Below are 16,597 nucleotides of genomic sequence, written 5' to 3'. Positions count from 1 at the left end.
AATGATTTTTAGTAAATTTACAAAGCAACCATCAAAACAATCCAATTTTAGGACATTTTCATCAACCCAAAACAGATCCCTGATTCCCAATTACAGTCACTCAAGTGTATATTTTTAAGGACTAAAAGGAAATATTACCCTCTCATCCAGTCAGTCATCAAAGAGAATGGATTTCATTCCACAATAATATGGGACAAGAACTTTGACTATCCATTTTGCTAAAAGAATGTGTGTTAATTTCTTCTTACTTTTTATGATGTTTGTGTACCATCACTTTTACACAACTTGCTACAGTTTTTAAGTAAATAAATACTATAGGCGGGTACATATACAAAGGTATTGTGAAGAAAGGAGATGATGTAGAAATGATTAATTAACTGGATTGGTCATTCTAATTGGTGTTTATAAATCTAAAAATGAGAACCTTTTATAATTATAGGGTAAAAGAGATAGTGGTCCTCTCTTCAATCAAATTACAAGGCATCAAAGTTTTCAAAAGTATTTAATTTTGACAAAGCAAATGCAAAAAAATAAGATAATAAGCTTGGACTTATTACTGATGCATTTGCTTTTTGTTTTTTTTTTTTTTGTTTTTTTTTGCAGTACGCAGGCCTCTCACTGTTGTGGCCTCTCCCGTTGCGGAGCACAGGCTCCGGACGTGCAGGCTCAGTGGCTATGGCTCACGGGCCTAGCCGCTCCGCGGCATGTGGGATCTTCCCAGACCGGGGCACGAACCTGTGTCCCCTGCATCGGCAGGCGGACTCTCAATCACTGCGCCACCAGGGAAGCCCCTGCATTTGCATTTTGATGATACAAATGCAAGCAGAACCAGAAGCAGTGATAAGGCAGAACCCTACTAAAGATGTATTTGAAATCTGAACTCAGTATTTACGAGATAGATACGTTCCATGTTCATGCACGACCATTGATCAGTGGTTAGCTGCACTCAAAGGATGTCATCAATTTTGGGTATATATATCTTCTAAACCAAGAACATATGGAATAAAAATTTGATTGTGCTATGTCTAAATCTCTACTAAATTTTCTAATAAAATTTTTTTCCACTATTCATTTATTCTTATATCTGCAAAATTATTCATAAAATAACTTAAAATTACAAAAAAACTAAAAAGGCTCCATTAGACCTGGATGATAAAAGGGGATGACTATTTTTCCTGATTAAAAAAAGGGTTAGAAACAAATGAAATTCCACAAAGCATTATGCTAGAAGAAAATCAGAGGCCATGCCCACCTATGCCCATACATAATTTCCCTTAGCCTCAAAAGTACTGTTTCCTAGATTTTAGAAATTATTTGAGTAGTTACTTCTACTACTATGTACTTTGTGTTTAAAGCAACATTTCTCAAACTTTTCTTACCATAATTAGTAAATATTCTTTACATGAAAAACCACTACAAATGTGTATACATATGCACATATAACTGAACAATACTTACATTTCTTTTTGTTTCACAAAACAATACTTACATTTACTGTGTACAGTGCCCTTGTCTAGTTTATTTTGTTTTACTCCATTTTGTAAGATATTGGACAAAATCCACAATCTGAAAACACTAATAATGCAGCCTTTCAATATATCATTTTTAAACTTTAAGTTGAGAGTTAAGATGGTACTGGATAAATTATCTGTAACAAGTAAATAAAACCCACCAAGACCAGTAGGCAAGCTCAACAAACAGATGAAGTAGTAGAGCCACCATGAGGTTACACACATTAACTTCAAGCAAATGAAAGGATAAAGGAAACAACTAACTCAGAAAGAACGGCAGCTTCATGGGAAAGTTACCACAGAGTTCCAAGAAATACCCTCCTGCTGCTGACTTTTTCTGGGAAACCAGAGCTGTCCAAATGTCTTACAACTGGAACGACTACTGTCTCACTAGCAAGTTCAAGCTATTGAATCTTTCTTCCTCTTCTTCTCTGGGATGAAGAGGTGAAAACAGTAGAATGAAGTAAACATTACTGTTTCTGCTTCCCTTACTTTCAATTCTTTCTAAATTAAGTTTGAGGTAAAACTCAAAGCAAGAGACCTAAAGGTTGAATGAATTTTCTCTAAATCTAAAAACAGTTAATCACTCCTTGGAAGAATATTTTTACAAGATTTAGAAAGTGGCAATCCCTCAAATCCTGATGTTACTCATCATAAACTATCAAAGCAGATACACTGCATGCTTATAACACAAGGCAAACGAGAGGACAGGAGAGACTAAGCTAGTAACAAAAATATGAAGTGCCATCTACACTGGGTAAGGAGGTTAAAAGAAAGCAGAAGGTGACGAATGGTGGGATTCTATTTTGTTTTCATATTCATTAGGCCCAGAAAGGGTAAGATAATTTGGGGGCTTGATGGGATAGATAAGATGCTGACTTAAATGAAAATATAAAATTTTTGAAGACCCCCACCCAAAAAGGGCAAAGCAATCATAATCAGAAATCTAAAGAAACATAATCATTGTACAATCATGACCCAACTGAAAATAATATTTATGTATTTACCATGGAAATAGTGAATACTGATTTAATTTTAAAACTGTGATATAACTGTATTGGGAAATAATAGGAGAAGTGAAATAAGAATAGAGAAGGAGTTTTAGAGGGCTAAATCTTCATCTCTCAATTAGGATGTCAAGAGGCAGGTCTAAAACTGGAAATCAAGAAACTACAGTATAACTGTATGATTTAGAAATATACAGATAAATAGGACAACAAAAATTAAGATGTAGAAGCTGGGCAGAGTCAAAACTGGTCATCTGATCCACATTTTACCATCTTATTGAGAATTTTCCTTTCAGAAACATTGATCCCTTCAAATATTTTTCATAAACTAAAAAATGATTAACTATCCCTTCTGAACATAAGTAGGACATATTTAGTCAAAAAAGTTACTGGTACTATCTTGGAACCAGAGGGGAGTGACTATTAGAAATTGGAGTAAGCACCAAAGAAGAAGAGTGAGAAATGGTGAAAGAAACTGAATCCTGGTCAGATCACTGGAGCCCTGCATCAAGTCTCACTTGAAGCTATTCCTTCCCTTTCCCTATTGGCCAATAAAGTTCACTTATTATTTAAGGCAAAAAAAAAAAGATTAACCAACCATGTTCATTCTGCTTTCCTAAAGCATAGCCAGTTGTTTTCCAGACCCAACAATCACAATTCTTTTAACCAAAGGAGGATCTAATTCCTGACCCGTGCTTATTTCTATTGCTCTTATTTTTTTCAAATCTAAGTCTGTACATTCTTCTGAAATCAGTATGACCAAATATGATGGAGAATTTATTTTTATGACTAAATTGACAAGACTTGGTATTACAGAAACATGACACAGGATCCCATCCTCAGGGCCAACTCTTATCAGGCAACTGTACACCTAGCATATTGGACAGCCAGAGCAGATCATTTTTCATCACACCTGCTCCTTTATACAACAAAATTATTTTCTGTAATAATCATGAAATGAAAAATAATAATGCAGAAAAGATACAAATTTTTTCTTCTATTGGATTTTGTACACATTATGCCACTAAAAATTTTTAAATAAAAATAAAATTCACACAACAAAAGAGGAAAAAGTAACAGACAAAAATACCCATTCATTGGGCTTCCCTGGTGGCGCAGTGGTTGAGAGTCCGCCTGCCGATGCAGGGGACCCGGGTTACTGCCCCAGTCTGGGAAGATCCCACATGCCGCGGAGCGGCTAGGCCCGTGAGCCATGGCCGCTGAGCCTGCACGTCCGGAGCCTGTGCTCCGCAACGGGAGAGACCGCAACAGTGAGAGGCCTGCGTACCGCAAAAAAAAAAAAAAAAAAAAAAACCATTAATTATACTAATTTAATTTTTGAAAACAGGAAAATATTTGTAAGTACATAAAAGATTGTCACATCACAGTTTCTGTTTTGAGTTTTACTTATGCAAATTTGTCAGTGAATTCATTAAAGTTGATCTTCCTCGTATATTCATGTTCAATAGGGAATAAAGCCAGATATTTCCATTTATCTTTGCTCATAATAAATTGAAGAATATTTTTTGTTAATTTTGAGGTTTTTTCTTTAAGCAACAGGTATCCAAATAGCTAGAAAATATCTTAATGATAATAAGTTTGATAGTCTTTTAAAATAGCCATTTCACAATAAATTCCAGAAATTGCAATAATGTTCATGTCTTTGCTTCTTTAGGACTTTTTTCTAGCAACTTTCAGGTGTCCCATAGTCGAAAAGCTTTAAACAAAAATAAATACTCCAAGAACTTAAGTTCTATTTCTTCATCTCTACAATCACTAGACTATCAGTTAACTCCAAATCTACCACTTAAACTCAGAAATATTTAATACCATGGGGGAACTGGAAAGAGAAATTTTGCCAGAAAGGAGTCAGAAGGATTCTAAAATCTGACAAACTTACTCTTGAGTGAGGCTAAATGTAGGTGGGTTCGTTAGCAGTGGCGGGGGGTGGTGATGTTCTGGGGCTGACTATAAAACTGGGAGTTCTCTGATTACACCTCTGTATACAACACAATATTATTCAGGAACAAAGAATAAAGATGTGCTCATTGGAAGCTTACTTATATACTATGAAATCAAAAGTAATAACAGCAATTGTTTAGAACTTGGACGAAAAGAAGATGTTTTCAGGAAGGAGTATTTGAAAACCAACATTGTTTAGAACTGCTAGTACGTGCTGATTAAAAAAAAAACAAACAAACCAGACTGACTTTTTATTGGTTTTATTATTTTTTTTAAATTCTCTACAGATAATGCAACCCTTATTGCCTGCATCTGGCTGGGATGGACCACTCCTACCACGCCACCCTTGCTACACCTCTGCTATCAGGGCACCAACCCAAAACTTACATAAGCTCCAACCCAAAAGCTTGTGAGTCACAATGCCCAACTCAGTCCTATTTTCCTCATGGGGGAAAAAAATGGAGGCTGAAAACTTGGCTCATACTTAGAGCAGAATAATTTTTTTAAGTTACAGGATTTTAAAAATATACAAATTTTAAAATGCACACATGAACTCAAAATTAGGTAAACAAAAGCTTTTCAACCAACTGCCCCTTGAAACAGTGAAATGGGCTTATTTCTATAGGATTTACCAATGACCTTTTTTTAAAATTAATTTTTATTGGAGTATAGTTGTTTTACAATGTTGTGTTAGTTTCTGCTGTACAGCAAAGTGAATCAGCTATATGTATACATATATCCCCACTTTTTTGGATTTCCTTCCCATTTAGGTCACCAAAGAGCACTGAGTAGAGTTCCCTGTGCTATACAACAGGTTCTCATTAGTTGTCTATTTTATATATAGTAGTGTATATATGTCAATCCCAATCTCCCAATTCATCTCACCCCCTCTTCCCCCTCCCACGGTATCCATATGTCCATTCTCTACGTCTGTGTCTCTATTTCTTAGAGCAGAATAACTTTGTTTTCATTTTTTTGAGAATAAAATAAGCAAAGTTGATATATAAACTCATTGCCTTTAAACATACTATCTGAAATTAAAACAATCTAAAAGTGTAATAAAAATAAAGCTCATTCAGGGGCTTCCCTGGTGGTGCAGTGGTTGAGAGTCCGCCTGCCGATGCAGGGGACGTGGGTTCGTGCCCCGGTCAGGGAAGATCCCACATGCCGCGGAGCAGCTGGGCCCGTGAGCCATGGCAGCTGAGCCTGCGCGTCCGGAGCCTGTGCTCCGCAACGGGAGAGGCCACAACAGTGAGAGGCCCGCGTACAGCAAAAAAAATAAAATAAAATAAAATAAAGAAAAAATAAAGCTCATTCAGATTTTGAAAGCTCTGTAAATGGAATGGCCTTGGCCATAAGGTACCGCAGAGAAAAAGTATCCTAAGAGACTAAAAATCTAGTCTTAGCTTTGCACTACCTAGAGATGTGACTCTGAGTACAGAAGCATTTCCTTCTTTGGCCTCTACAGTAGTGAACTCATGACAGCTCACTCTCCCATAAAAGAGAAGAGCTGCTAAGGATTTTTCCCAGTTCTTGCAGCCTCTTTAGAAACATATATTTTTTTTAATATTTGATAAATAACTGAACTTAAAGCAACTCACACAACTGTCTTGCCCCAGAGAACACTTCCCCCTAGTCTCCCTTATCACATTTAAATGGCAATTTTGTACCTCAGATATAACCGTGGGAGCAACTTTTTAGTAACCCTGCACACGACATCCAATCCATCAAATATTCTCTATTTTATGCTATCAAAATTATATTCATATTTTGACCACTTTCTCAGCAACTACACTGTTACCATCTTAGTATAAGCCACTACCATCTTAACTAAGACAGTTGCAAGTTTTCTTGTTTTCTCTCCACCATCCATTCTCCTATAACAGACCTTTCTAAATGTAAGTCACATGACACACCTTTGTTCAAAATTCTATGACATCTTCTTCACAGTAAAATCCCAAGTCTTGACCATCATCTAAAAAAAAAACCTTACATGGTCTAACTGGGCCCAGCCTGCCTTCTTATATAAAAACCTGCTACCACTCTGATCTCATCTCCTGCTATTCCCCAATTCACGCTACTCCAGGCACTGGACTCCTTTCTCATCCTCATACACATGCCCATCTCAGGGCCACTGTACTTAAGAGTTCCTCTGCCTATCCCCATTATATCACATGATTAGCTTCTCTGCTTAATTCATGTCTGTTCAAATATCATCCTACAAAAGATTCCACCCCAACCTATGTAAAAATAGCGCTCTACACCAATCACTACATATCCCTTTATCCTGCGGTATTTGTCTTTTGAAGACAAATAACCGCAGGATAAAGTATTTTGATACTGCCATCTAACAAATTCATCAGTGTATTTATATTGTTCATTTCACCCCAATATAATGTAAGCTTCATGACAGTGGGTGCTTTCTCTGTTTTGCTCACTGTTGTTTTTTTAGTACCTAGAAGAGTAACTGACACACAGGAGGTGCTTCATAATCGAATGAGTGCTAATCAAATGAATAACAAAAGTAAAAAAAAACCTGCTGAATAATCAATTATTTTCTCAATTAACATGAGCTAAATACTATGAGGTTTCGTTTCCCAACAGAAACAATTACATATAGATATACAGAGTCAATTGAATTTTATAGCGATTTGGGAGGAACTGAGCAAATTCCAATAATAAACGGAACTTCCTTTTTTAGGGTCCTGCAGAAATCTGAATTAAAACTATATTTCATTGTCATAATTTATAGTTATAATTTTATTACTAAACTAAATAATTTAGTTTATTTAGTGCTGATTTTCTGAGATTAATTTTGGAGTATACATATTTTTTAATTAATACTATGATTGAATACTTTTAAAGTCCTTACTACAAACGACTATTCTGGAATCAACTGCATAATTACATTTCCTCAGTGACCCTGTAATCTCGTGAGCATTTACTCTAGACTAAACAGCCTCATTCAGCTGCCCTGTGTCTGACGGTCGATGAAAGAAGCTTGTTTGACAACTGCTTCAAGCAGAAACATATTTTTTTCCATGACTGTAAAAAAAGATTTAAAACTTACCAGACTAGTGCCAGACTAGAAGATTAAGCAAAAGATTCATGATAGATGTGAGTTGATTTCTTTCTAATTCAAATGCCAGCAAAAACAGATACTAAAGACATTTTGCTGTCATAGCTATAAAAAAAGTTAATTTAGTAATACTTTCATAATTACAACAAAGTATATATCATATATTATATACACATACATATTGCAATTTTTGTGAGTTTTGTACTTCTCCGTATTCTTTGATTTTCTGGTGTCCAAGAATTTTTCCAAAACTAATGTATAAACTTAAGTGTACAGGATTCAAAACAAACATAAAACAAAACAAACACCTTTTCTCCATTCTTAGACAATCCATGTATAATAAGTCAATAGGTAAAGACTTTGACCAAAAAATAGAAATTCTACAACATGATTTTAAAAAAATACTTCAACATAAAAGAAAAATCACTTAATCAACCAACATGATACTTAATGATGAAACACTTGAAGGATTCAACAACAACAAAAAAATGAGACACAAGAAACTGCAATTATCAAAACTGTATAACACCAAGTTAAGAAGTTCTAGCCAAATGCAATAAAATATGAAACTGAAATCAGAGACAGAGCATTTAAAAGTAAAAAATTGTTTTTTCAGGTGACTGGCTTCCAGATAAAACCCCAGATAGTCACCTTAAAAAACAAAATTATCAGTAAAACAGCTATATACAAAATGAAAATATATTTAACCAAGAACCAGTAAGAAAGCATAATGAAAACAATTTTATAACAGCATCATAAGTAAGATGTAACAAACATTAATTTCCAAGAAATGTGTCAGATATATGAAAACTTAATAAATTTTAAAAGTCTACTCTTTCCGTATCAGTTTATAAGTTTAAAGCAATTCCAAATAAAATACCCAAAAAAGGGGTGTCTGGTTGTATCTAGTGGGTAATAGGGATGGCCGTGCCTTAGTTGTTAAGGTGTTTTGGTTCGCTTTGTTTGATTACTTGTTTCATAATATTCTATAATGAAAATTTTCAAACGTACAGAAAACTTGAAAGAACTGTAGGGTGCTTTGTTGCTTTGGCCAACAAAGTTTACTTGGAAGAACATATGTATAAAAATGCTAAGAACACTTTGAAAAAGATAAGTAGCAAAGGAAGACTTGCCCCACTCTGGTAGGCAGAATTCTGGGATGGCCCCCAAGATTCCCACCCCCTTGTGTGCAGCCCTGCATGATTTTGTCCCCATGGATATGATGGATTTCAATCCTTACATTATATCACAAGACGGATTTTGCAAACGTAATTTAGATCTCGAATTGGTTGATTATAAGTTAATAAAAAGGGAAATTATCTAAGTGGGCCAAACTTAAACAAGTAGGACCCCTTAAAAAAGGAAGAGATTTTCTCCTGTTAGCACTGAAGAAGATGGAAGCCACTGTGAGTTCTACACTGGCAAGAAACCTACTTCTACCAATAATATGAATGAGCTTGAAAGACAGCCCCCCAGACCTCGCTTACATGGACCCACAGCACCTGCTGACACTTTGATCACAGCCACATGCAATCTGCGTATACGATCCAAGTAACCCATGCCCAGACTCATAATCCACAGACACTGATAATAAATGAGATAAAATGGATGTTGTTTTAAGCCACTTAAATCTGTGGTAATTTGATACACAGCAATAGAAAATAAATATACAACTTAATACTAAAACATATCATGAATTTAAATGAATAATAATGTGATATGGTTAAAAAATGGAAACAAAGATTATTGGAAAAGAAAGGTCAGTGGACCAAAGCCCTAGTATGTTAATCTAAAACATGAATGGAAAAAAGAAGGACTACTGAATAAATTATTCTGGGCCAACTGATTTACTAGTTGAAAAAAACAGAGTAAAGATTCTTTTATAGCTCCTTACATAAATTCCAGATGGATTAAGTGATTACATGTAAATATCAAAGCTACCTAAAAATTAGAATATAAATAAATATATATAAAGTTTTGTGTTGGTTTAGGACTTCTTAAGTAGAAGAGCAATGGAAAATTAGCTGGACGTCATTAATATATTTTACTGCTCAAAGATTAAACCTACTTCACATAAAGCACACACACACACACTGGAATGTTACTCAACCATAAAAAAGAATGAAATCCTGCCATTTGCAACAACGTGGATGAACCTAGAGAGTATTATGCTTAGTGAAATAAGTCAGACAGAGAAAGACAAAAGCTGTTATTAACAGAGCTTTGGAATCTAAAAAATAAAACAAATAAATGTACATAACAAAACAGAAACAGACTCACAGATATAGAAAACAAACTAGTGGTTACGAATAGGGAGAGGGAAGAGGGAGGGGCAAGATAGGGGTATGGGATTAAGAGATGCAAGCTACTGTGTATAAAATAGAAAAGGAACAAGGATATACTGTACAGCAAAGGGAAACATAGCCATTATTTTGTAATAACCTTAAAGGGAATATAGTCTATAAAAATACTGAATCACTATGCTGTAACCTGAAACTAATATAATATTGTAAATCAACTACATTTCAATTAAAACAAAAATAGGCACAAAGTCAATCATGGCCATAAAAAGTCAAAAAAGAAAAACATAAGATATCAAAGGTTAATAGTCTTACTATATGGCTGACATATAAATAAGGAAAAATGCTACTCCAATAGAAAGGGAATAAGGGGCATAAACAGACAATTCATGCATAGGGAGGAAAAGAGGGAAAGAAATTACTGAGGGGACTGTGCCACTATTATAAAGGTGCCTCCTAAGGAAATGGAACAGCACATGCAATGGCACAAAAATTTGTGAGACACCATGAGGTTCTTAAGAAACACCAAGTATGAGAGGACCAGGACATATGGCTACAAATGTAGATAGGGGACAGATTATGTAGATAATGATGAGCCACTGAAGAATATTAATAATAGAGAGACATGCCCAGATTGATATATTAGAAAGTTTTCTCTGGCAAAAATGAGGAAGACTTAAGGAGGGAGACTAAGAGAGTGTTATAACAAAAAATTTTTTAGAATATGTTTCATACCTCATCTCAAATTCTTGACATATAAAGTTCCAATTTATCAATTTTTAAGAGCAAAAGAATGATCACAAAAAGTATCTCCAGGGTTGGTATAAACCTTCCAGACTTCAGAAAATACTACAAAGCTACAGTAATCAAAACAGCATGGTATTGGCACAAAACCAGACATATAGATCAATGGAACAGAATAGAGGGCCCAGAAATAAGCCCACACACCTATGGCCAATTAATCTGCAACAAAAATGTCAAGAATATACAATGGAGAAAAGACAGTCTCTTAAGTGAGTGGTGTTGGGAAACCTAGACAGCTAAATGTAAATCAATGAGATTATAACACTCCCTCAAACTATATACAAAAATAAACTCAAAATGGTTTAAAGACCTAAATGTAAGACATGACACCATAAAAATCCTAGAAGAGAACATAGACAAAACATTATTGACACAAATCATAGCAGTATTTTCTTAGATCAGTCTCCCAAAGCAAAAGAAATAAGCAAAAATAAACAAATGGGATGTAATCAAACTTAAAAGCTTTTGCACAGTAAAGGAAACCATAAACAAAACAAAAGACAACCTACAGAATGGGAAAAATATTTGCAAATGATGCAACTAAAAAGGGGTTAATATCCAAAATATACAAACAGCTCACACAACTCATTATCAAAAAAACAAACAACCTAATCAAAAAATAGACAGAAGACCTAAAGAGACATTTCTCCAAAGACATATGGATGGCCAACAGTCACATGAAAAGATGCTCAACATTGCTAATTATTAGAGAAATGCAAATCAAAACCACAATGAGGTATCATCTCACACAGGCCAGAATGACTATCATCAGAAAAGTCTACAAATAATAAATGCTGGAGAGGGTGTGGAGAAAAGGGAACCCTCCTACACTGTTGGTTGGAATGTAAGTTGGTGCAGCCACCATGGAAAATAATATGGACGTTCCTTAAAAACCTAAAAATAGAGCTACCATATGATCCAGCAATCCCACTCCTAAGGATCTATCCACACACACAATGGAATATTACTCAGCCATAAAAAAGAATGAAATATTGCCATTTGCAGCAACATGGACGGACCTAGAGAATATCATGCTAAGGTGAAATAAGTCAGACAAAGACAAATATTATATGACATTACTTATATATGGAATCTAAAAAATAATACAAATGAATCCATAGACAAAACAGAAACAGACTCACAGACATAGGAAACATACTTATGGTTACCAAAGGGGAAAGAGGGGGGGAAGGATAAATTAGGAATATGGGATTAACAGGCACAAACTACTATACATAAAATGGATAAGCAACAAGGATTTACTCTACAGCACAGGGAATTATATTTGATATCTTATAATAACCTATAATGGAAAATAATCTGAAAAAAACTTATATATAACTGAATCACTTTGCTGTACACCTAAAACTAATGGAATGAAGGAAGGGAGGGAGGGAAAGAATCTCCAGGGTTACTGTGAAGGTGGATCTTCTATTTTAGGGGAACTATATCTTATCCTATTCCCTCAAGAATGAACATTTTAATTGTTTTGCCAATGACAGTAATGGATTCGTAACAGGTCAGTTACTTCTGTTCAGCAATTTGATTTTTATCAGTGTAGTCTACAGCCACACAAGAAAACAAAATTGATAGGTACTGATGAAGATCAAATAAGAAACCTTCTAATTATCATCAGGTTCTACTATTATTACAACCACAATTTTTTTCACAAGTGATTTCATAATAATAGCTAAATAATCTTATCAACTGGTTAGGAAGGACTCTAGATAGTAAACTATCACAGTTTAAGTCTATTTTTTAAAGCTCTCATAGTTGATAGCACAGGACTTACATCAGTTATGTTAACAGAAGAGACAGAAATGAATGTGTGCACTTGGCTACGACACTCTACCACAAAGAAACATACAAAAATGTTCTACAGAAATGAAGATTAAAATTTTATTCTACAGAAATCTGGTAGCAAATGGTTTCATTTAAATTCACAAATAAGTAAAAGTGAAAAATATACATCTTAAAGATTATAGCTTATAACAGTTGTTCCTTATTTCTGGAATAGGTTCATGAATGAAAAGTTCATATTAAATAAATCACATATTTTTAAAACAGTAGTGATATTTGACTAAATAATTTGAAATTGATGAATAAAATTGATAATCCTTGTAATTTATATTAGTTAAGGGAAATACTTTTCTTTGGGTGGGAAGTAGTAAAATATTAACTAGAAAGCCAGTTGGTTATTAAAAAGACACTCTCACAGTGCCAATCAATGAGACTTTACTAAACTAACCACTAAAGCTGCAGTCTGGGGAATTTCAATTAGCAGTTAAGTTTTCCCAATGCTTGCTCCCACTGGCACAGAGTTAATAAAACATGTTTACGTATTTCCTTGAGCAAACCAGAAAAGTACTGCCAGTGCAATTCGAACTATAATTATATATTCATAATACCCTCCTGAATGAGAAATTCTCATTCATTCTTCATCTACTTCTAAAGTTTAACTAACTTTAGAAAAGATTCCAGTAAAAATCACCTAAAATCTCATGGCAATGTACTTCTGATTTTGTCCTTTATCTAAGTTATCCATGAGGACAAAAAAGTAGTTCTTTGGAGACACAATGCCTCCTAAGACCTTATGCCACATACTCCCAAAAATATATAATTAAAATTATTTTGAAAGTGCCTGCATTCATAGTTTTGCACCAACTAAAGTGAAGCTACAAAGTGTAGTATTCTTAACTTCTTCATTTCATACAGATTTCAAAGCAAATATAAGAAAATGGAAATAAGGTAATGTATTCTCTATTTGCCTCTAGAGAAACTGAACTTGTTTCCTCTGTAGGATAAAATAACACAAAATGGAAAATTTGTTGTAACAGGAAAAGAAAAGAGAGAGGAGTAGAAGCTAGAGTTTTATGGGAAGGAGGAGAGCCCGTTGTAAAAAGATTAACTGGGGCTTATTAGATGTAATCTTCTAACAAAAATATGGACAACCCTTAGAACAGATGTGTAACTACTATACCTTAAGTCAACTAAAGTTTATATTCCTGTACCTTAAGAGTAGCACCTTTGTAGATACCAAATTATTCTTTGAAAAGTCACTTCACAGAGTAACTTCTTCAGTTTCTTTCTATATGTTTCTGAAAATTAGATTATGTAAAAATACATTTTTAAATCTAAAATAATTTCTAAAAAGGAAGAAAGCAATATAGCTTCAAATAATAATTCCAGAAAAGAAAATGAACTAGCAAAGTAAGAAATCTATTTAGGATTTATTTTGGCAAATGTTTAAGTATGAAGTCATAACATGTCACCAAAGAGACCACCTGAGCTAATTCATCCTGGCTCCCAAAAAGAAACTGTGTAGAATTCAATCCCTTACAGAATTTCCCTTATGGCACAGTGGTTAAGACTCTGCACTCCCAATGCAGGGGGCCCAGGTTCAATCCCTGGTCAGGGAACTGGATCTCACATGCACGCCGCAACTAGGAGTTCACATGCCACAGCTGGGGAGCCCACCTACCGCAACTAAGACCCAGGCAACAAAATAAACAAATAAATAAAATATTATTTGAAAAAAAGAATTCAATCCCTTTCTTAAGATACAAGGCTGATGAGAAGGAAGGTGTGAGACACATTCTATTTTGGTAGATACTTCTACATCAAGAAGAAGTCAATGTTTCTTTAGCAATTCTGACATCACTATGGATGACCTAGAAATTCTTCCCCTACTTAGCCACAGAAGCTAAAAGAAACTTATAATCAAGGTCCATTGCTTGAAATACATACAAACTCATAATCAGAACAATTTGTCTTCTTAAATGTTGTGGATACAGAATATATTGTACAGTCTTTGAGAAAGACAAAAGTATACTTCTAGAATTCTGGAACTAACTATATTTTAAATAGTCAATAATTAATGAAAGCCCCCCAACCACTAAAACTAAACTAAATAAAACCATGATCCAGTATCCTTTATTTAGGATCAAATAAGATTTTAGATATGAAAAACTTGGGAAAAGTACAAACACTATAGTTATACCTTATGTAAATTGTGCTTACCCTACATTTTTTTTTTATAAATTTACTTACTTATTTACTTATTTACTTATTTATTTATTTTTGGCTGCATTGGGTCTTCATTGCTGTGTGTGGGCCTTCTCTAGTTGCGGTGAGCGGGGGCTACTCTTCGTTGCAGTGCGCAGGCTTCTCATTGCAGTGGCTTCTCGTTGCGGAGCACGGGCTCTAGGTGCACGGGCTTCAGGAGTTGTGGCTCGCGGGCTCAGTAGCTGTGGCACACAGGCTCAGTAGTTGTGGCTTGCGGGCTCTAGAGCACAGGCTCAGTAGCTGTGGCACACGGACTTAGTTATTCCGCGGCATGTGGGATCTTCCGGACCAGGGCTCAAACCCATGTCTCCTGCACTGGCAGGTGGATTCTTAACCACTGTGCCACCAGGGAAGCCCTACCCTACATTTTAAAATTCAAACCACAATAGTAAAGACAGAAGTAAAACAAAAAGGGCTCCAAACAATCAAAAGTGTTGCCAAAGCTTATTCAATTTTAAAATTTTACTCAAAACAAGAAAAAAAGAAAACAATCAAGCTACTCTATTTTACAGAGACTTCTAACAGGGTTAGATAAATATTAACATACAAATATACAGCAGAACCACCACCACAGCAGATTAAAAGAGGAAGATGAGGAGGATATTCCATTGAGTAGACCAAGTAAAAATCAGAAAAAATTGAACATGCACGAGGAAATGAACTATTAAAAAAACAGCCAAGACTCAGCTGCTGGGGTAGGGCAAAGGTTGGGTGCCACTAGAGGAGGAGTAAAAAAACCTACTGCCACCCTCCCCAACCCTGTACTGACACAGAATAAAGCCTTCAATCACTGAGGAAAGGCAGGAAAACCACTCTTACCTAAACTAACATAATGATGCGAAGCAGAGGTTGAAAGAAGGGCAGGAAACTGTCTTATACCCAAGACTTCCCATCCCCACCATCACAAGGCAGAGCTTACCTGTGGGGTTGGGAGAGGATAGCAAACTCAACTGCATCCTGAAATAGGAGACAGAAGTTGTTTGCCTCTGGGGAAGAGAAAGGTACACTGAGAAAGCACCACTCTGAGGCTCTGGCACACAGACCTCCTGAAACAAAAATCAGAACAGGACAACTAAGAAACCCCCTTGCTCCTACCACAAGACTCATTCCAAGTAAAAAGCAAGAGGAGCCTATCGCTGAGGAGGGACACTGAGAGAGAGAACCCCTTTCTGGCTCAAGCTTGCAGAGTCTGCTGAAAGCTGAGGGTGGAGCAAGAAGACTAAGAAAAACCCTCCAGCACTCCAGGCCTCATACTAGGTACAAAGTGGCAACAGGTCCTGGCTGGAAGAATCTGAAGCCTGTGATAGAGCAACAACAACCAAACTGAGATCAAACTACAGACTTGATACTCAACTCCTTACACTAATGGCCTAACAGAAAAAGGGACATAAATATTGCTGGCCATAAATATTATTTATCTCAGTCTCTACTGTTCTGTTGTACAATATTCAAAGAAAATTACAATAAACACAAGAAAGCAGGAAAAACAAATCTACTATTAAGGTATAAAATAGTCAATAGAATCAGACCCAGAGATGTTAGAACAATGTTAGAACAAATGTTAGAACAAATCAAAGAGGCACCTGAAAATAACATGATTACTAAGCTGAAGGATCTAGTGGAAAAAGTGGATAATATGTGAAAATTGAGAGGGAATTTCAACAAAAAGATGGAAATTACAAAAAGGAGTGAAATGGAAATGCTAGAAATGACAACTGCAATATCAGAAAGAGTTCCTTTGATGAGCTTATCAGCAAAAGGGACATAGAAGAAGAATAAGTGAACTGTAAGGAAAGGACAAGAAGAATCATCCAAACTTATGAAACACAAAACTCAAGATTGAAAAACACAAAATAGAGCATCGAAGAA

At 35.3% G+C, this 16,597-nt stretch overlaps 1 protein-coding gene across 3 annotated transcripts in view; it reads right to left on the bottom strand.

The window, feature by feature from the left end:
- Positions 1-16,597, bottom strand: part of MNAT1 (MNAT1 component of CDK activating kinase) — a 217,268-nt gene that overhangs the window by 70,769 nt on the left and 129,902 nt on the right. Inside the window, exon 8 of one of the 3 annotated variants that reach the window (XM_027111418.1) lies at positions 14,049-14,082. The exons of the other annotated variants lie outside the window; for them this stretch is intronic. Coding sequence (XP_026967219.1) covers positions 14,064-14,082 — 19 coding nt within the window. The 3' untranslated portion in view covers positions 14,049-14,063. Of the gene's footprint in view, positions 1-14,048; positions 14,083-16,597 lie in introns of those variants that run through there. 3 annotated transcript variants of the gene reach the window in all.

This window comes from Aethalodelphis obliquidens, unplaced genomic scaffold (genome assembly GCF_003676395.1).
Source record: "Aethalodelphis obliquidens isolate GAN/ISIS:26980383/991018 unplaced genomic scaffold, ASM367639v1 scaffold10, whole genome shotgun sequence".
In the NCBI taxonomy this organism is placed as follows: Eukaryota; Metazoa; Chordata; class Mammalia; order Artiodactyla; family Delphinidae; genus Aethalodelphis; species Aethalodelphis obliquidens.
The sequence above is the reverse complement of the archived record's forward strand: the minus strand, read 5'-3'. Positions and strand labels throughout refer to the sequence as shown.